The sequence below is a fragment of the Elgaria multicarinata genome, chromosome 8 (genome assembly GCF_023053635.1).
Source record: "Elgaria multicarinata webbii isolate HBS135686 ecotype San Diego chromosome 8, rElgMul1.1.pri, whole genome shotgun sequence".
Classification (NCBI taxonomy): domain Eukaryota; kingdom Metazoa; phylum Chordata; class Lepidosauria; order Squamata; family Anguidae; genus Elgaria; species Elgaria multicarinata.
The window spans coordinates 51,686,914-51,709,299 of NC_086178.1; the positions used below are offsets into that span (position 1 = coordinate 51,686,914).

Genomic DNA, 22,386 nt, shown 5'->3' on the forward strand with positions numbered 1-22,386 from the left:
AGAGCGGCCGCAGCAGCAGCAGCAGCAGCAGCATGAGCGGGGTTGGGGCGGCGGCCACCGTCGCTGTCGCTTCTCTTCTGGCCGGGAAGAGCGAGAAACTGGACGAAGCTCAAGCGCTGGCCCGCAGCTGCGCCGGGAGACCCGACTTCCAGCCTTGCGACGGGCTGTCGCTGTGCACCACGCACAGCCACGGGCGCTGCTTCCGCCTGCACTGGTGTTGCCACCTGGGCTGGTGCCACTGTGAGTATTGGGGCACTCGGGGGCTGGGGCTGGGGCGGGACGGGCCAGCAGGGCCACAGGGGCAGCTTGGCGGGCCGCTGCAAGCTGCTGGCTGCCGTAGGGTTCCGCGCCGACTGCAAGCGCCGGGAGCCCCCTGGCTGAGCGCTGCAGATTTCTAGCGAGCAGGCGGAGACTGGTTGTTTGCGCCGGATTTTTTGGGGTTGGGTTGCTGGCGACGAGGACGGCGGAGCAAGCGAGCATCCCAGAAGGGGAACACCCTGTTCGCATCCCTGGGATTCGGCTCCTGGCTCTTCCTCTTTCGGTAGAGGGCAGCCTCTTACCCGCCTTCCTTTCCCCTCGCCTCGGTAGCTCTGGTATCCAGAGCAAGGATTTGACGGCGGGATCGATAGTGACCGATCGCACGGCACCCGGAACGCTAGATGGATTTATCCATTCTCTCGGGGAAGAGGGATCGCCTGCGCGTTTCTGACGAGGACAAGCCAAGAACTGGGCTGGGCTGGCTGTTAGATCCAGTGGGAGCAGCGGGTAAAATTTGGAAAGAAAGCAGAGGCGCAAACCTCCTCCTCTGTGAAAACGCTGGCAGAACAACCCTCCCTCGATTTCCCTAGAACTTGCGGGGCGGCGGGTGAAAGGCAGCAAACCTCCCATATAATTCCACCCTCCTTCGTTGCTACAAAAAGGAGCTCCCTCTCCTGTTTTAGTCTACTATAAACACTGGAGTTGTAGATTCCTTGTACAGATGTTCCTTCAGGAAACGGACCCAGCATTCATTGGCATGGGGTGTGTGTGTAAAACCTCTAGGTTTTTCTCATTGGATTCTTTATACCAAGACTATATGTCGGGATTTGTATTATTATTATTTACATTTATATACCACCCCATAGCCAAAGCTATGTAAATAATAGTAATTAATTCAATCTGTCGGGTTATAATCAGAAATGGCCCTACAAAATACCATCTGTGGTTTATGTATCAGCTGATTCATTGTTGTTTTAAAAACCAGAGGTCTTTTATTCTCATAGAATGGAACCATGATTAATAAAGCTAGTAATTTCTCTATGTTGCTATGTTTCCAAGCTGTTCAAGGATCTTCCCTGGCAACCTGAAATGTAATCTGTGCCAAAAGAAAGCTCTCAAAATGTGTGGAAGAATAGCTTTGTTTAAATGTATTCTCTTTCTATAAAGGTTTACATTCGTTCATTTTTTTCTTCCCTTTCATGTTAAAAACTCCCAACTGATTGATACTCCCTTAATAAATTAAGGTGACCCAGAGTAGAGTATAGGCCATGCAAAAGAAAATACAGCTTATAACATTTAAATGACAGTCTTTTTCTTCCCACTTCTACTGTTTTAGTTGCAATGAAACTCAATAACACCATCTACAAAACAAATGTCAACTGCTTGCTATGGCGATTTCATTATCTAGATCAGAGATGCAAAACTGCATGAGGCTTGTTACAGCAGAAAAATTGCATTTCATTTTAATGTTTCAGCCACTGTAGTTCTCATCCAAGTCTCCATGGGTTTTTCCCCACTCACAGGGTATCATGTGCTAAGCTCATGTCCCAGTTCTTGTGACTTGAGGAAATTAATGTATTAGGGAAAGAATTTGTTATAATTTTCTTTTACTGTTTTTAAACTACATCTCATTTGTAAATTCAAAGGTCCTTGTATTTCCTTTTGAAAATTGCTTGCCTCAAAAGAAATGGCTAAGTTATTACTTTATTGTTTCTATTTCTTGCTCAAATCTATATTTTTACTACTTGGGTGATCTCACATTTTCATGTCTTGTCAGTTTTTCCCCCTTTTTGTCTTTATATTTAGCAGTGCATCAACATGCTAGCAAATGGCACTAAAATTCAAATTCTCCAGGGACTATGGACATGATTAAGATGAACTACAACACACACACACCCCTGCATACACTATTGGCTGGCATTCTTAAATTGTACTTCCTTTTTTTCTGTTTCCATCTACAAAATTAGGCTGTTGCTGAGTGGAACAATGTTCCATTAAAGCCCTAATGATGTCATACATATCAGTGTTCACTAAGTGCTCTCTGATAATGTTCTTGGTTTCCTGTTCATAAAACACAGTTAAGCCTATTTGAAGCCGCTGCCTTAGTGCTCCTAATCAAATGGCTGAGTTTATTCTCCCACCTCTACAGCATCATGTTCACAGCATGATCAGTTGCTTCCTCAGAAATGACCACTGTGGTCCTGTAAAACCAAGATTTTGGGAAGACATTCAGTATAAATTCTATGTATGACTGTGCTTAGAGCTCCTATCCAGTTAACAACTTCTGAGGGTTCTTTTTTTAAAAATAAATAAATAAATCATGGGTAGCCTTTTTGATGTACAATATTTCTCATGAATTGCGATGAGGGAAATGCACCAGAAGTTGTATCAGAATTGGATTGGAGTTTTGCTTTTGGAAATACAGCACTCTAATGAGGGCCAAATTGAACATTATGTTAAAAGCATCTATGCATGTATGAGTGTGTGCATGTGTATGCACACAAATGTGTGCAAAAATCAACAGTGGAGGCACTAAGTAGGGATATCGGAGAAATCTGCAATGGATCAAAATGACATTGGATTTCTATGAATCTGACCCACGGAATCTGCAGCAAACCACCTTTTCCAAGTCATGCAGATTCTGCACACTTGTGAACAATTTTTTTTAACTTTCGACAATTGTGTGCAAATTTGGTCATGCAAAATTATGAGTTGGTGTAAAATATACTAATGCATGCAGCATTTTTAAAAATAAAATCCACAACATTTTATACATCTCCAATCTATTTTCAGCTTCTACTGGGTAGCAATAGTTTTTTGTACGTTCCACTCATTGATTTTATGATAAGCTAAGAAAAATATGCAAAATGTTACGTACCAGTGAAAGTTCTTTGGTGGGTTTTTCTGAAGGGGGGGAGGGAGATCCAAATCCATCAATGGGCAGATGACAGAATGGACAACACCTGATAATCCAAAAACACAGACAGACCATATTAAAAACAATGCATACATTGCTAAACCTGATCCAGATTGGGACCATGGCATTAGTGGAATAGGGGACTATTTCCCCCTGCACCCATGTTCTCAATGAACCCCTCCCTGAAGCTGCTGTTTGCCCCAGGCTGAAGCTGCTATTGGCAGCAAGACATGACAGCCTGTCTGTGGTTGGTGGTTTTGAGCTTGTGGCCACATGGAATCTGCACTGATCCCAGACATAGGGAATTATGGAGATGGTACAGGTTGCAGAGGACATACGGAGATGTTACTCATAACTCCACACAAAGGAAGGAGTTATGAGTAGAACACAGGCTTTGCATATGGACACTCCCAGGTTCAATCTCTGCATTCAAAAGGTAGGGCAAGGAAAAACACCTGTCTGAAACCATGGAGAGCCATCACATGTCAATGTAAACAAGACTGAGCTACATGGACAAATATCTGACTCAATTTAAGGCAACTTCTTATGTTCCAAATGAGACATCTCCCATTTATGGAACATGCCTCATTTATGAATGTTAAATCAGTGACTTCTGTGTTACCATACCCTGAGTCTAATAGATAATTTTTGGTAGTGGAGAAATAGAAGAGTGTGAGTGAAGTGGGAAACAAAGAAGAAAAGGAAAAGGTAGTATTGAGGATATAAATATCATGGATATTAATAGTGTCACAAAGTCTGGCTAGACAAATCAGGTGGTTGAGTGCCCTTTTCCAGGGGTAGAAACAATCCAGCTATTGATTGTGTATTACATCAAATCCCATCTTCAGAGTTCCAGACTTAGGGCATGGCTAGACGAGGGGGTTGGAGGGGTATGATCTCGCAATTTTATGATCATGAGGTCGTCCCCCTCGTCTACACCTGGCACGCGACATCACTGGAGGAAGAGGACGTCACGGCCACCATTTTTTAAAAAAGCAACAGAAGCTGGAGTGCTCTGGCACAAAGGTTAGCTGTATTTTTTTTAAAAAAAAAGCCTCAACCCGCCCCACCCCCACCCCCGATGGGCATGGAGCGCTTGCAGAGCTCCGTGCCCAGCTCTCGGCTCCTTGCGTTTACTCACAAGGGGCCAGGACAAAATCGCGACGGCAGGCCACTCATCCCGAGACCATGGGGAAAATGGGGTGGAAGGGTAGGGCCATATCCCCGGGAAAGGAAGGAATCATCCCTCCCTGCTCCCAGGATCCCCTGTGCATCATGTGGATGCACAGAGACAATCCCGGGCGATCCCTGGGATACCGCCCCATCTAGACATGCCCATAGATGGCATGTTTTACATCAGTCCATGGTGAAGGAACCAGGGTTGTGGCATAGTAGTAAGCATAAGGCAAAATGAAAGCAATGAGAAGGGATGTGAGTGTGGTGGCCTGCAGACTTTTGTGCACTCAACTCTTCTGGGACCTGCTTGCCCAGTTAATTGGTTCTTCAGTTAAAATTGGCAGTTCACGATTACAGTATTTAGAGAAGGTTCCACTCATAGTAGCTGGCCTTTTTTTAAAAAATCCACTTTTATGTGAATATTTTTTGAGTTTAAGTTTGCCCCTGATTTCTGTATCTTTTTCATCTCCATGAAAAACAAATACAAACAACTATAAAGTGCTTCTTATTAATTTAGCATGTAAACACAGTCCCCAGAGTTGCTCCCCCTCAGGAATATTACATAATTAAATATATTTTTAGCTAAGAAGTGACTTGCAACTTCAAGGTGTGAGAAGTAGATTTCAGTATATATGTGCACTATTTCTGGATTACAAAATTAACTGGCAATCTCACGTCTCTGATTCATGTGATTGATGCATGACCGTGTTTTGGAGAATAAGAGCAATTTTCAGTATACAGCTATTATTATTATTATTATTATTGCAGTTTTTGCAGCTTAATGGACTCCAATTTTTAGGATGCAATAAATTGTTTCCCTGTATTTTTCATAGCAAGCAGCATGCCTGTTCCAGCTTAACCTATGGCCTCTATGTGTATGCAACCTAGGCAATATTATTCATGTCATCCAACCATAATTATGCCTGAGCAAGGTAATGCATATATAGCCAACTACATTTGTCCTCTTTGACTTCCAAGTGACTGTTGCCTTGAGCAATTTCATACATATTACTGCAACATATTACTGCCTCTCAATTTTATTTTATTTTTGTATTTAAGATCATTGTGACCAATCTGGAACTATTTCCATAGTTAGAATTATTAAAACTGTATGTCATTGAGTACTGGGAAAGGGCTTGGTGGGTGATCCAGAATAACAGGGCCATTCTATACATGTCTATTCAGAAGCAGGCCCATTAAAATCAAGGGGATTTACACTAGTGTTTTGTCACTACTGTGTGTACTAGGAATCATAAAGAGAACTGTGCCATGACAAAAGAAATGTGAATACTTGAGCTGTGCTTCTTAAAGTCATGATGCAGCTATACATGTTTAGGCAGAAACATGCTGACTGAGTCATGCTGAGAGTTGTATGGCTTATTTCTGTCTAAACATGCTTAGGATTGGACCCTAAAATACCCTTAATTTCAGGGCTTGCTCTGACACAGAACTTAAGAATTTCAGTTAGCTTCTTACAGTCTTTTGGTCATAAGTTCAATGTAGGAGTTATGACTTAGCCATGTAGGCTGGGCATGTTGAGATGAGAGTTGTAGCCTAACACCTCTGAAGTGCACCTGGTTCAGGAAGGCTGTCTTGCACAGAATCCTCTGCTATGCTCCATTCTGTCCCTCAGATCCTTCCTGCTCTCTGTTATGGCATCCTAGCTAATATTTTTAGAAGCATCTGCATATGATGATCTTTTTCTTTCGTTCAGACTTGAGGTCGAATCTGGATTTCCAATTATGCAGCTTACTCTGGAATGTTGCTTTTCCTGTTTATGATCTCTTTTCTTCCCTCATTACTAAAAGATAGCAAATCTTTCTCCAGGAGTACCTTCTGAGCAATAGTTTCTGTGTAACAGTTTTGAAGAAGGCACTTAGAGAGGTATTCTCAAATGTTGTTATCCCAGCTCTAGACACCTCTGCCTCTTGAGGGTCTCCAACACCCAAGTCAAAGACACAGTTCACATATAGTGACCATGCATGGGTTGATTAATCCATTTGTTGTCAGGAGCAAGCAACTGAATGCCCTGCCCAGTCGCTGCTTCCACTTCATTTAAGATTCTTTAAACAGCCCAGGAACGCTTGTTCCTCGGTTGTTCATCTTGTTGTGTGAACCTGGAATTCTGGGTTTTTCAGAGAGAAACAACTCAGAGCTTTAACCCATGGTTTGGGTCAAAGCATCTTCCATAGGTAATGTAAGCTGTCTCTAGCTAAGCAAATACTTAGTTTCTGGAGATTTAAAAAGGCTTATTTAGAAGTATGTTTTTGTTAAGAAGCTGAAAATTCAATTAATTGCATCCAGCCATAAACATGCCAGTTTTGTAATGCTAAATGTTCTTGGTAATATTCTTGATTTGCTTCTCCTAATCACTTGAGTGCCAATTCACACAGATTTCTCATATAATAATGGAAACATTTATTGTAATAATTTCAAACCACTAAACTATGTCAACCAACTTATCGACAGAGTCCTGACATATGAACATAGTTCTTAATGGGAGACAAGCTGGATGTGATAACTATCATGTGTTTCAATTGGTCCTGAGAATATGAGAATATCTGTTTCACAGCTGACACCTGCTTCTTTTGTGTTTGTGATGAGGAAAAAGGAGGTCTGGGTTGATCAAGTGGCAAGCATATGAACAGACGGGAAACAATATCAAGGATTAAAATCAAACCTTCACTTCATGTCTCCAACAGAAGGATTAATTTTGCTCAGTGCATTGATTTTTGCTTCCGAGCTCAGTAATAGGGTGGGTTGTTTTTTTTCAATTAAGGGACTTTTTTTGTTAATGCAAAGCAGCGGGATGCAACATCATACACATGATACATCTCTTGAAATAGCTTTTTGAAATATTATCTGATAATGACCTGGTACTGGATGACCTTGGGAAAGTCAACTAAAGAGCATACTTCTAATTATTCAAATGTGACTGGATTTATACAACTCAAATTGGGAGTTTTCTTTCAGAAATGAACATATATTCATCCAGCCATTCATTGCCCAGCTCGTGCCCTCTGCTCGAATAACACCATGTCTCTTACTTGCCCAAGAGTTTCCACATCTCTCGCTCGTCTTCGCCCATTCTCGCTCGCTGCCCCCAATGCCTGGAATTCTCTTACAGTGCATTTGCGGACCACGACGTCAATTTCTGTTTTTAAATCTCGCTTGAAAACATTTCTTTTCTCGAAAGCTTTTTAACTGTAGCGTGGTCATACTAGTCTATATTTAGTTTTAATGTTCCTACCCCTATTAGTTTTTCCTCTCTTCCCCTGTCTATTATGGTGATTTTAGATTGTAAACCATATGGCAGATTGTCTTGTTTTGTTTTATTCTGTACAGCACCATGAAAATTGATGGTGCTATATAAATAACTATTAATAATAACATTATGTTTTTGGATTTTGTGGTTTTACGTGTTTTGTGAACCCCCCATAGAGCTTCAGCTATTGGGCAGTATAGAAATTAAATTTATAATAAAAAATGTAAGGAAAATAAAATAAGGTAGAATCTAGTCATTTCAGACATCTGCCACTTTTCTCAAATCTTCAATGATATACACGTAAGTTTCAAGGACTTCAGAAAACTTGATTTTCTAACAGTGATATGAAGATATCACCTTGGTAGGGTTGTATTGAGGAATGAATAGTTTGTGATTCCAAGCAAGTGTTCTGCATTCATGACGTTGCTTGAATTGATGATGTCCTTGAGTTTCCTGGACCATTCCAGAGTGAATTAATTTTAAGGTCAGCAGGGACCACTCTGACTACACAGTCCAGTTCAGTGGGCATCAGCTGGTAATTTATTCACTTGAGGAAATTTATTTAGCCAGTCTGAATTACTTGTAGATGAATTACAGTGATGCTTCATTCAGCCTGTAGTATAATGTGCCACCTGCATTTATTCTTAATGCTTTCCACTGATTAATTAACCTCACTGTTAAAAAATGTTATTTTATTTGTATCTTGGTTTTCCCCTCCCCTAATTTCACACCCCACTCCTTGAATGTGTTTTCAGATTTTCTCTTTGTAGAGGGCCCTTTTAACTTATCAGTCAGATAGTATCTCCTGGGATAGGTGCTCAGAGTTTTTTAATCACGTTGCCTCTTGTGATTAATCTAAACAGACTGAGGTCATACTCAACCCTGTTAAAATTGTTAACAGAATCAGTCATGGAATGAGAGTTGACAGCTTGATTCTAGAATATGAAACTGGGAAAAATATGGATTAATAGAAAATTATGGATTATTCTCAGACAGTTTCACACCTCATCTTTTCTAAAATCTAAACTTGGATGAGTTTTTATGCTTTCTTGAGTGAATAAGGATGACTGCAAGGATTATGTGGTCTCTCCACATATAATGTCTTTCTCAAAAGCAGACAAATGTACAAGTTCTATGACTGAGAAGTGCTATCTGGATAGATGCCCTTTCTCTTACCCTCCTCTAAACGCTTGGAATTGCTCTTGAAGTCTTGGCTTTCAGAAAGCTTTCCTTGCTGTTGACAAATATGCAGAAATGAGAATATCACTGACTGTGTTGCATGATCACCACAGCTCACTGTGGCTTATTAGCCATGGTGGGTTGTGGTGCCTGTGGGTGCTAGGTTGTCAATCCAGTCCCCTGCCACCATAGCTTCTCATGTTTTCCGAAAATGGAAACAGTGGCTTGATGAGGTGGTTAATAAACCACCCTACAATAGGCCATCAGTTCTGGGTGAATTGTTAAACACTCCAACAAGCCACCATTGCTGGGTTCAGACTACACAAGAAGCTGAGCCTGGTGTGGGTAATTATGCAAATCAGCCAGCATGCAACTGGAACATGCAGGTTGGTTAACCAGCCACCATGGCTTTTTAACCACCCAGTGATCATGCAAACTGGGCCACTGACTATAAAATGTTGTTGGTTTAATGGTTTTCATTAAACTGCAATAAGCTATCATGATATTAAATATTATAAACCACTTCCAGATAAGAGAGGCTGAATGATGGAGTACATAACTGAGGTTTCCAAAGAAAGGTTAATCAGGACTATATTATTGTCTTAGACCATCAGCTGCCTAGCTGCTTCAAGATTCTCCTTAGCTACCCCAACCTGGTTGCTCTGCAACTGAGCTTTTGGGTCAGCCCAGACCCCTTGCAATAACTGATCAAGCAATACTCAAGCAAGGCTCTCATAGTGTTAAGACTCCACAGTCTGTATCAGCTGCATGTGGGAGGTTTCCATTTTTGTTTTGAGACTATCTTGAAACTGCTGGAACATCAACTTTATTTGTTCTAGGACTGTTACTGTTCTAGCTCAGTCAGACAGGCTCACATTTCCTCTCCAAGGAAATACAATGCCAGCTTTGCTCCACCCAGTTTGAATGGTGAAAGGTTCCACGGACAAAGGGCTTATGCATGTTTGGTTTCTTTCAGAAGGAGGTCAATGGAAGCTTATTGTAATATATGCATTTACAAATATATTAGTTGAGCATATCTTAATTGATAACTTGATTGATAGCTTGATTGATAACTGGCAAATAGAGGGAGAAAACGTGGAGGCAGTGACAGACTTTGTATTTCTGGGCGCAAAGATTACTGCAGACGCTGACTGCAGCCAGGAAATCAGAAGACATTTACTTCTTGGGAGGAGAGCAATGACAAATCTTGATAAAATAGTTAAGAGCAGAGACCACACTGACCACAAAGGTCCGCATAGTTAAAGCAATGGTATTCCCCATAGTAACCTATGGCTGCGAGAGCTGGACCATAAGGAAAGCTGAGTGAAGGATGATAGATGCATTTGAACTGTGGTGTTGGAGGAAAATTCTGAGAGTGCCTTGGACTGCAAGAAGATCAAACCAGTCCATACTCCAGGAAATAAAGCCAGACTGCTCACTTGAGGGAATGGTATTAAGGCAAAACTGAAGTACTTTGGCCACATAATGAGAAGATAGGATACCCTGGAGAAGAGGCTGATGCTAGGGAAAGTGGAAGGCAAAAGGAAGAGGGGCCGACCAAGGGCAAGATGGATGGATGATATTCTGGAGGTAACAGACTTGACCTTGGGGGAGCTAGGGGTGGCGACAGCCGACAGAAAGCTCTGGCGTGGACTGGTCCATGAAGTCACGAAGAGTCGGAAGCGACTGAACGAATAAACAACAACATATCTTAAACATCCCCAACAGACAGTGGAAGCCCACTGTTCCTACCATCAGATCGCCAGAAAGATAGCCAGCAAAAGGGCATTGCTAGGCACTTAAAAAATGTCAGGGTCCACACCCATCAGATAAAATAAATATTTTATATCTATATATGCAGATTTTGAGATAATTACTAGGATATGTTTAAATTTGATGGGAGACAAAACCAGCTAATTCACTTCTCATTCAAATCATTTCAAATAAAATAAATTTTTCAAATTAATTTGCAGATCATCCCAAACCAATGGAAAACAGGAGTTTCCCCCTAAGCTTAATTGCTATGCAGGAAAACTTTGGGAGTTGATGGTTGTAGAATGTGGGAAGGTATTGCCTAGCTGCCAGTCAGTAGGCCAGCTATTAAGAGCACTCAGCTAATCTCTGTAACTAAAGGAAGATGCTTGGCAATTTTGCCAGGAATCTTAATGCAGACTCCAGCAGTGCTCCTGGATCTATTAACCTCCTGTCATTATAACCCTCAATCCTGCTGGGAATATTGCAACCTCATCTGCAAGTTACAGGAAGGGGCACTTTGGCAGTTAGCTAGTTAATGCTTAAGAATTTAGCAATACCTAGCTTTAGGATGTCTGTAGCCTTGGTGTGGCTTCCCATGCTCCTCCCCTTCCTTTTCTCTTTCTCTCTCTGCCTTCCACCATTGCTAGAAGCACACAGCTTGCTCTCGCTCGCTCTTGCCCATGTAACAGAACATAAAATGGACAGAACAAACTGTTCTTGAAACCCTACACTGTACCTGCATCTTACGTGCAAGAAAACTTGTTAGTAGAGCTGTTTTTCTTTTTCACTAAAGAAAAGTGTGGTCTCTCTTCTTCTTTTTTACCTTTTGTGTCCATGTGAGACTGATAAAAACTCATCTGTTTTTCCTTTTCCTCCCCCCCCCCCCCCGCCCAAACTGTCTTTCTAACAAGAGGCAGCAATACCAAGTCATTCCCATTAAAACTTACAACACTATTCTGACTACAGGTATGGGGTTCTGACTAGATGATGTTCCAAACTCTTAATAGGTCATTATTGTTTCATGACTTCCTTTCCATGCTGCAACTAATTGATGTAAAATATAATGAATCATGAATGTTTGTGTGAGTAGACTCTGATAACATGAACTGAAGAGCTGTTAACACAGCTCAATGAGGCTCAATGACTTTTATTGTTGGCAAGACATTAATATTTTTTGTGGGGTGGGGCGGACTCAGCATGATCAGAAAAGCGATACTGTATGGGAAAATGTGTTCTGTGTATGAGAGGAGACCCAGGGGCTTCCTGATCTTTCAGTGAGGCACATGTGTTATAAGAATTCCCTTGCTGGATCAGACCAAAGTCCACTTAATGCAACGTTCTTTTATTATGGCCTGTCAGATGCTCTGAAAGCACATATGTGCATGAAGGTGATAGTCATCTTCTGATATTTGTCTCCAGCATCGTTGTAATCTGAAGTACACTGCCGTTAAACATGGAGGTTTTATTACCTAAGAGTTACAGATAAACCTATGATGCCAGTATTCTATAGTAACAAATTCCATATTTTAATTATGCATCATGTGCGCAAATGCGTCCTTTTGCCTGTATCACTATTTTCATTATTTCCCCCTTCTGGACCCAAAGAGGCATCCATGCCCAATCATATAAATGCTAAATCAAAATCATTAAATATTGCCATAACTTTTATTGCAAGGAAGGGAGGGGGAAAATATCAAGGGAGAAGCGGGGAGAAAGACCAAGGCTAGAAGTGGAGGAGAAAGAGTGAGGTATTATTTATTACATTATTTATTTATTACATTTTGATACCACCCAATAGCCGAAGCTCTCTGGGCGGTTCACAAAGGTAAAGAGACAAAGGGGCGTGGAAGAGTAAGGCTGGGGGCTGGGAAAGAGGAAGAGAGCAAAGGGGAAAGATCTCTGTGAACAGAAGATTGGACAGGACTAGTAAGCAACTTTTCTCTTCCTGGCAGGTTCAGGAACAGGAAGGAAGACCTGGTGCCATAATGTTTTTCAAGTTTTATTTTAATTTTTTAAAAAAACTTTTTTGTAAGGGGCAGGGATTGGAGAGCTTTGTGAGTGCTGTTGGAGGACCCCGCAGGTGCCCTGGTACCATATTGGGGACAGCTGCTACACAGTATTGGCTAGAAGCCATACCTAGTATGGGAGAAGAAGCCACGTACCCTGCCATTTGACCCTTGTGCATCTGAAGGTTCTACTTCATGGGGTAATCCTGTCTTCGAGCTTCAATGTACATAATGTGGAGGGGAAAAGGATGGCAAAAATACCTGCATTTTACAGCTTGCACTCATTCAAAACTTCACTTAGTGCCTATAAGAGGCAAATGGAACACAATCAAACAATACATAGACAAAAACAGTCCAGTACATCGTTAGACTTTAGCTTGACTTGCTCTGCAAATGATTACATTTGTATCTAATGTTGTCTAACCCTCAAACAACTCCAGCCACCTAGGTTCATACAACATGACAATCCATGGCAGCCCAGGTGTCCACAGCTGCCATGCAAAAATGGTGGCTGTGGACACCTGACACAACATGACAGCCCCCATAGGTAAATTAACCCAGGGTGGACTTCGTGTGGTGAGAACCAGCTCACAGTGGCTCACATTACCAAACATCCTCCGATTGGGTCAGTTGGACGCTGATTATGCAAAGCAGCAGCTGCACTCACTGGGCACCGTTGAGAAACATGTTGTCTGAACTGAGCCTGTGCCATTTTGTTAGCTCTTTGTTGGAGTCTTCCCTGTAAGCATTTTTCTAAATTGGAACATAACTTGTATTGCTTTGTAGTTGTTTTCTTTATTAAATATCCCTTTTGGAAAGCAAGAACCTCAAAGGTAATAAGTTGTTAATTTAGAAAAACCCATAAGTCAGAAGAGAGAGCTTTTCATATGTGAACAGCACTGAGCAGGTTCAAAGGTAAATGAATGCTGGGACCAATGCAAGCAGAAAAAAAGAATGTTTAAGCAAATCCTTTACTTATTTCATGGTTAGATACCTCCAAATTAGAATGGAATTTGATGCTGTGAGGAAGGGATGCATACAGACTGCTCAATTAGCAAATAACTCTCTATGAGCGACCCCCTTGGGCGGGTTCACACGTCACTTTAAGCCATGGTGGCTTATAAGCTATGCACAGGAGCTTATTTTAAAAATAGACCATTGTGTCACATTGCACGATTGGGCAAATAAGCTAGTGTGCATAGCTTATTCCCCACCACCACCTGCCTCTCTCTCCTCCTGCCAACGTCCTAGGGGACCTGGCGGCAGACCTGTCAAAAGCGATGCTGGAGCAGGGGGTAGTGGACCATGTGGGAGTCCCCCAAGAGTCCCACCCCACCCTGCATGCATGGGAAACACATGGGGAAGTGGGTAACTGTAACCCCTTCCCCCCACCCCCTTTAAAATCACCCACTTTCCTAGGGTTTCCCATTCATGCAGGGGTGGCCCTGGGGGTGGTTCCTGCACATGTCTACAACTCTGCACCCTGGCACCTCCTCACCACCATAAAAAAGAGCTTTGTGCTTTCAGGGACAGGATGCTTTGAATCCCCATGTGTGCCAATGGAAATCACCTCCATACACTTGCATTGTGGATTTAAAGTGGGGCTCTTTATCCCCCCCCCCCCCCGCCTAGAGCTCAGCACAGGTAAACTGAAGGATACCGGCTTGCCCCTGTATGTTGCCCAAACATGCAGGGGTACAGGCGGGAAGAGCCAGGATCCATGCCCTGCTACAATCACTGTCTCCCCACCCCGGCAGGAAGGGGGATCCCGCTGTGAAGCAGGTGTTTCAGAGAAGCATGGTGGAAAGCAGAGGTCTTCACCACCCCACTCAAAAATAAACCTCACTGCAGACGGTGGATTAACAGGGTGTCTTATTTTGGCAAAATATTTTGGCATTTCAGCATTGGTGGAGAGGGAATCGCTCTGGCAAGGGAGGCTGGAGTCACGTTGGCAAGATTGGGAAGAGTGGCATGAGCTTTTATGCTGCTCTTTCCAGGCAGCTTTGCAACCACTTGGGACAAGCCACACTGCCAGATTCAGACATACGCCAAGTTACCCTCAACAACCCTAATACAATCATGGCTTCTCAGGGTGGCTTGTTAATAATAACAATAATAATGCTGAATCATCCACACTGGGTTCGCACAACACAATAAGCGATGCTGACACTAACAAGGCTCACAACCCACCATGGCTTATGTTGGGTGAACCTAGTCAGCCCTAAAACAGCCCATGCGTTCTGGGTGATTTGCTAACAACAACAACCCAACCTCGCTGGATTCGCACGACCCAACAAGCTATGAGTGAAGTTTTGGAACAGGCACCCATTGGCACCCCTTATTTAAGCCACCATGGGTGATTTTGACCATGTGAATCTGGCCTCTGTGGGCAAGAGCTCTTAAGTGTGGGAAAGAAGTCCTCCATTCCAATTTCCCAGAATGATCTGTCGATAGGAAGCCACATTGAGATAGTCCTCTGCTTCCTGCTCAGCATGGCCCTTTAGCAAAAATTGATGCTGATTCCGGGTATATTTTCCACAATAAGCACATTGTTATTTTTAGAAGATAAATAATAAAAGTTTTCAAAATGTCTCCACACTGCTAGCCCATTTAGCCCTGCTGTTTAGAATCCACCACCCCATCTACTGTATATTTACTGCTAACTATGGTTCTCGCCCACAAAGTCTTACGCCAAAATACAATTGCTAGTTTGTAACGTTTGTAATTGCTAGTTTATATATATTTATATAAATAAATATATAAAATATATTTATATTTGTTACAACGAACTAGCACTGCTATCTCTCTGGAACCTAAAAGTTAAGCATATCTTCAGAGCCATAAAATAATTTATAGTGCATCTGGCCACTTGTGGTAGTGTTAGAAATTAGGAGAATAGTCTGCAATGTGATTCATTTTTATTCTCATTGCAAACAGTTACTCCCACTTTCCCTAGCACTTGAGTATGAGTTCTCACAAAATGTATGTAACTACTTAGGAGTGGTCTACGGTAGTGATATTGAATTGCCTGTTCCTAATAGGAAAAGAGCAAATCTATTTTCTTGAAAGAAAGCTGAGCTGAGCTCTGCTGATGGTGTTTGTGTTGGAAAGAAGCACTCTATTACTTTCCTTAGAAATAAATGTGTTCTTCTAGTGAAGCCATTAATGCTTACAGCTCCTTGTAAGTATCAGTCAATCTTTTAGGGTTTTCATCTGGTGAAAAACATCCAGGTACAATTTATTTTTTGATGTCAAATTACATTAGGCTTTGGAAGGTAAATGTGTTTCAAACAAAAGACGCAAAGTTTAGAAAATCTTCTGTATACTTTTTCACCTACAGAATTATCCATGGTCCCCTCCCCCCCCCCCCCGTTATAATCAAATACTAATAATTAACTTCTGATCATCTGTTTATTGTGGGGTTCATAAGCAAAATGAGTTTATAAAGGTGGTATTTCCATAGTGCCACAATCTGCTACCATATGACTACTGTTTCTAGAGTTACTTCTGTACCAGTATTCTGTACCAGTATTCTGTACCAGCTCTACGATTTCGCTCATTATCTTCCTCTTATGATCTTAAGCTTTGGTCTGATGCACCCACACATTCCCTTGGACACTGTCTGGATCTTGTTCTCACTCGGAATTGCTCTGTGTTGGACTTTTCTACTGCTCACTTTCCGCTGTCAGATCATCACCTAGTTTCTTTCAATATTACTCATAATCCTCCTCCTTCACGTCCCGCTTCTCGCTCTTGTCGTGACTTGCAATCTATCAATTACGAGGCTTTTTCCCAGTCCCTAGCCTCCTCCCTTCCTTCTGTCTGTTCGGCTGTCTCCTTGGACTCAGCTGTCTCCTTCTTTAATTCCTCCTTATCTTCAACTCTTGATAATCTTGCTCCATCTACAACTCGGATAGTTCGCCCTTCTCAACCCCAACCGTGGCTCACCTCTTCCCTCCGCTACCTTCGCTCTTGTTCCCGGGCAGCTGAACGCCTTTGGCGTAAGACCAGGGACCGGGCAGACTTTGTCCATTACAAATTTGTACTTTCCTCTTTCTCTTCTGCCATCTCACTGGCCAAACAGCAGTACTACTCAACGCTGATCCAGTCAAATGCTAGGCATCCTCAGCGGCTCTTTGCGTCCTTCAATTCTCTTCTGAAGCCTAATCCGCCATCTCTCCCCGCCTCTCTGTCTGCTAACAACTTTGCCTCTTTTTTCAATGCTAAAATCCAAACTATCCGCTCTGATCTGGCCAGCTCTGCTCCTCTTCCAGTTCCTGTTCCTCATCTGTCAGCTCCTCCTGCAAATTTCTCTGCGTTTCCTTCGGTCTCTGCGGATGAACTGTCTACAATACTGCGCTCTTCGAAGCCTTTCACTTGTTCTCGTGATCCGATTCCTTCTCGCGTCTTTATTAATCTTATTCCTGCTATCCTCCCTTCCTTGCTACATATTATTAATCTTTCTCTGTCCTCTGGTTCATTTCCTTCTGCTTTTAAACATGCTACAGTCTCTCCCATTCTCAAGAAACCTACTCTTGATAGGCTATCTCTGTCTAACTACCGACCTGTCTCTTTGTTGCCGTTTGTTTCAAAGATCCTGGAGCGTGCGGTCTACTCTCGCTGTCTTGACTTTCTTTCTAGTAAGTCTGCTTTGGATCCATTTCAATCTGGATTCCGTCCTCTGCATTCCACCGAAACAGCCCTTACTAAGATCACCAATGATCTCCTTACTGCCAAGTCTAAAGGCCATTATTCCGTTCTTATTCTCCTTGATCTAACTGCAGCCTTTGACACGGTTGATCATGATCTTCTCTTAGATTCCCTTCATGACCTTGGATTTTGTGGCTCTGTCTATAACTGGTTTGCCTCCTATCTAGCGGGTCGCTCTTTCAGCGTGTTGACTAATGGCAGCTCGTCTTCCTCCTTTCCCCTTTCAGTAGGGGTTCCGCAAGGCTCGGTGCTTGGCCCGTTGTTGTTTTCCTTATACATGTTGCCCTTGGGCAAGCTTATTCAATCTCATGGTCTCCAATATCATCTGTACGCCGATGATACACAACTATATCTGTCATCTCCGGAACTTTCTCCTGATGTTCACGATCGTATCTCGGCATGTCTTTCAGATATCTCAGCTTGGCTGCTTCATCGTCGCTTGAAGCTTAACATGGCAAAGACTGAATTGCTTGTTTTTCCTCCTAAACCTTCTCCTCATCTCTCATTCTCTCTTACTGTCAATGATGTTACGCTTACTCCGGTCAAGGAAGCTCGTAGCCTTGGCTTTATCTTCGACTCCTCGCTCTCCTTTATTCCTCATATTGAGGCAGTAGCTAAATCTTGTCGATTTTTCCTGTATAATATTGCCAGGATTCGATCATTTTTGTCTGTCTCTTCTGCCAAGACGCTTGTTCATGCACTGGTTATTTCACGGTTGGACTACTGCAACCTTCTTCTCTCTGGCCTTCCTTCTTCTCACATCAGCCCGTTGGTTTCTGTTCACCACTCTGCCGCAAAGATCATCTTCTTAGCACGCCGCTCCGACCATGTTACTCCGCTTCTGAAATCTCTTCATTGGCTTCCAATTCACTTCAGAATCCAATATAAACTTCTCCTGTTAACCTTCAAAGCTTTTCACGGTCTAGCTCCTTCCTATCTCTCCTCTCTCATCTCACACTATTGCCCCGCTCGTGCTCTTCGCTCCTCTGATGCCATGTTTCTCGCCTGCCCAAGGGCCTCTACTTCCCTTGCTCGGCTTCGTCCATTTTCGTCTGCTGCCCCTTACGCCTGGAACGCTCTTCCAGAACATTTGAGAACTACAAGTTCAACCACAGCTTTTAAAGCTCAACTAAAAACTTTTCTTTTTCCTAAAGCTTTTAAAACTTGATGTTGTGCAGACTTCTACTGTTACTTTCTACTGTTAGTTTTTCCCTACCCTGTGCCTGCTTACCCTTCCCTGTACCTGTTGGCATTCTCTTCCCCTCCTTATTGTTTTACTATGATTTTATTAGATTGTAAGCCTATGCGGCAGAGTCTTGCTATTTACTGTTTTACTCTGTACAGCACCATGTACATTGATGGTGCTATATAAATAAATAATAATAATAATAATAATAATAATAGTATTGTGATCTTTCATCACCTTACCACAAAGCTTGTGCTAGGAGACCCTGGCCTTCTTTATATATTTTTTCTGAAATACCTGAAGCAACACCTTCTTTCACAGCAACTAGCTCCTGTGTTTAGGTCATTGTCAAAGGTCTTCCTCCAAGCACACTTGCCATCAGAATTTTAGTTAGCAAACATGCTGCTGTGTTCTGAACTGAAACTTGCAGACCAAAGACAGTCCCAAGTACAATGCGTTACAATAGTGCAAATGGGAGATTGTCATGGCATGGATAACTGAAACCAGGCTATGCCTCTTCAGGTAGGATCATAGCTGCCATATCAGCTTAAGCTGGGAAAAGGTGCACCCCCCAAAACTACATATCTGGCCCTTTAGAGCAGCCTTTCCCAACCTGGTACCCTCCAGATATTTTGGACTACAATTCCCATCAGCCCCTGCCAATATGAGCAAGAGCAACAGCTTGAGGAAGGCTGCTTTAAGGAGAATGTAGCCCCATCCTGAACTGGCTACATTCCCCTTAAAACATCACTCACCTGTGCAGATGAGCCATCCACTAACATTGTATTTGCCGTCATTCAGTCCATTACTGTGCTCAGGCATTGATTTTCATCATTGATTTTCATCCCACCACCTCACCTAAGTATGATGACGAAAAGGAGAAATAGAGTTGGGTGCCATCCGTATATTGATGATGCCTCATCATAAACTCCTAGATAACCCCACTCAGCAGTTTGATGTTAAAGAGAATAGAGGCCAGAATAGAAATATGTGGGACCCCAAAGTGCAAGTGCAAAGGAGTTGAGCAATATTCTTCAGCAATCTCTTATGGAATTGCCTGTCCAAGTTGCGACACAGCCACTGAAGAGCAGTATTCCCAATCTCCAGTTCAGACAGCCTATCTAGAATGATACCATGTTCGTGGTCTGCTAAAATGTCCAAGAGAATTTCTTATCTTTGCTGGCAAAGGTCATCCCACAGGGTAGCCAAGCAGTTTCTGTGGCAAAACCAGGTTTGAAACTGATTGAAACAAATCTAAAAAAATCACTCACATCCAAGAATGCCTAAAGCTGACAAGCAACCACCCACTTGAGCGCCTTGCCCAGAAAGCAAGTGGTAGCCACCAGCCTTTAGTTGTTTAAATCTTCTCAGTTGAGGAAGACTTCCTTTAGGAGCTATTGTACCACAACTGTCTTTAAAGCAGCTGGGATCATAACGCCAAATACAAATCTGGCGATTTTTTCTGTTTAGGTTAGAGTGAGAGTATGCGGTATTGCTAATGTCACTTCTTTTTAGATTCCAGTTTTCCAAATTTTGAACAAATGCAAACAGTTTCTCAACTACTTTCCTGCAAATCTATATGATGAACCTTGGAAGTTTCCCCATCTTTTCCAGAACGTTACTGAGAGTTTCGAACAATTCAAGTAACTTTGCTAAAAAGCATTTGACTTCATTGTGTATCTTCTCTGTTGTGTATAACTATTACTTTTAAAGAATGGTTCTATATATTTCCCCTTTAATCAGTACACAGGATCTGTGGTATACACAGTCACCAATTTGCCTGTACTATGTTAGTGGATTCTAACCTAACAAGAGCTCAATAAGTGGTTTTGCTTTTAACTACTGTGTGAAAGCTATGACTCTAAACATCATTATAGTTATTTCTTAATGGGTGAGGATATTGGGCAAAGAACACATACAGTAAGACACAGTACGGTGCCAATTAATTTATCCATTTTATATGTGGTTGTATTAAAGCTCAGCGCAGTGTCATTTCGGTCACATTATCTGTAGTATAAAGACAGCAGGCTTTGCAGAGGGAGAGTTTCTATTTCAAGTTGTTTTGTTCTTCACAAAAGGTTAGGTATTATTGGGTTTCTGTAGTGAGTTTGGTGGTAAGTTTGGTTTCCTTCAGTAGTGAACATGAGCCAGCAATAGTGTCAAGAATGTAACTTGTGTCTCTTGTCTGCAGTCTCTGATCAAAACATCTTGATCCATAGTGCTATAAATTTTAAGATGGCAGGAGCCAGCCATTACTTTGGAGTATTTTGCTACATTTTCTAAACCTCAGGTCTAAATCCACTTACTTGAAAGTAAGCCCCATTGTTTTCGATGAAACTTCTAATAAAGTGTGCTTAAATGTTATTCGGAAAGGTCCACAAAATATGAAATGTAAGTTCATAGTATCATTCTATTGTGCTCTGTAGTATAGCACAGGTAGGCATGTTGTGTTTAACCCGTATTTCAGTTGCCTTGGTGTTACCAACACAGTCAAGTATTTTCCTTGTCCATTTGGTATCTTTGTCATGGTTTCAGTATTAAGTATTTTGAGTTGAAGGTTTCAAAATGTTTTCTGTTGCCCCTGTATCCTTAGCTGCAAGGCTTCATGCTTCTCCCACCTCCATCATACCAAATGTCACCTGGCTTCACCTCCTGACCCATCCCAGGGAGGGAGTCTACTTAACAGCCTAATATTTGTAAAATCACAGTTGTGACTTTTAGACAATGGGCTGGTTTGCATGGCCAAACAGCCCATTGTGGTGCATGCTGGAGACCATTTTGCATATTCAGCTCCTGACAGAAGCCTGTCACGTCATGAGAACCCAGGGATCCAGGGACAACCCAGAACCACTTTGTTAGATAAGCCATGGTAGGCTGTTTGATTGTGCAAACCAGGTCAGGCTGGATTCACACAATATGACAACCCATATTCAAGGCTTGAGTATAGGTAGTCGTTAAACCTTGGGTTATTGTTGAAACATGGGTTATTGCTAACAAACCATGGTTTGTTAACCATAAACAATTCATAGTTCATAACCCAATAGCAAACTATGAGTTTTCTTCATGGGTTGTTCGTGGTTAACAAACAATGGTTTGTTAGTGTGGCTGGGTTCACAACACAACAACCCATACTCCTTTCCTCTAATGAGTTCATGGTGGAAACTGTTTACATAAAAAAAAATAGTATAACCAAATGCTTATTATACCAAAAGATTTTTTTGATGTAAACAGTTTCCCATACACGTGCCTACAAATCTAAGTGGACAAAAGTTTCTGGAACTATTACTTCTCTAAAACGTTGCTGAGCTTCTCAAATTCAATTTAAGTAAGGTATATAGTAGGCATTTGGGTCAGTGGCATCCCTCTGCTTTGAAATTTGTTTATTTATTTAAAACATTTATATCCCGCCCTATATCATTAAGATCTCAGAGTGGCATACAGATAAAAACATACAGTATAAAACAATAAATATGCACAGTAAAAAACAAATTAAACCATGATCCAAGTTAAAACAATATATAATTTAAAAGCAGTAAAAGCAGTTAAAACAATGTGCCAGTGAGTTTAACCATCAAAGGCTTTGTTAAAAAGCCATGTTTTTATTCTCCCAGCATTTTAACAGTCTATAAATTAATTTTAACTTGGTGTTTTAAATTTGTAATTTTGCATTGCTGTTGTTTTTATCTGGTTGAGCTTTTATATTGTATTTTATAGTATGTTGTTTTATATTTTGAATGTTTTAAATTTTTGTGAACCGCCCAGAGAGCTCTGGCTATTGGGCGGTATAGAAATGTAATAAATAAATAAATAAATAAATACATGTTTTTACTTGGCATCGAAATGCAGTCAATGTTGGCGCCAATTGGGCCTCCGAGGGGAGGGCATTCCACAGTCAGGGTGCCACAACAGAGAAAGCCCTCTCTCTTGTCCCAAC

General features: G+C 41.8%; 1 protein-coding gene across 1 annotated transcript in view; it reads left to right on the plus strand.

The window, feature by feature from the left end:
* C8H3orf70 (chromosome 8 C3orf70 homolog) overlaps window positions 1-22,386 on the plus strand; it is a 37,286-nt gene continuing 14,900 nt past the window's right edge. Inside the window, exon 1 of the mRNA XM_063132345.1 lies at window positions 1-240. Coding sequence (XP_062988415.1) covers window positions 33-240 — 208 coding nt within the window. The 5' untranslated portion in view covers window positions 1-32. The remainder of the gene's footprint in view (window positions 241-22,386) is intronic.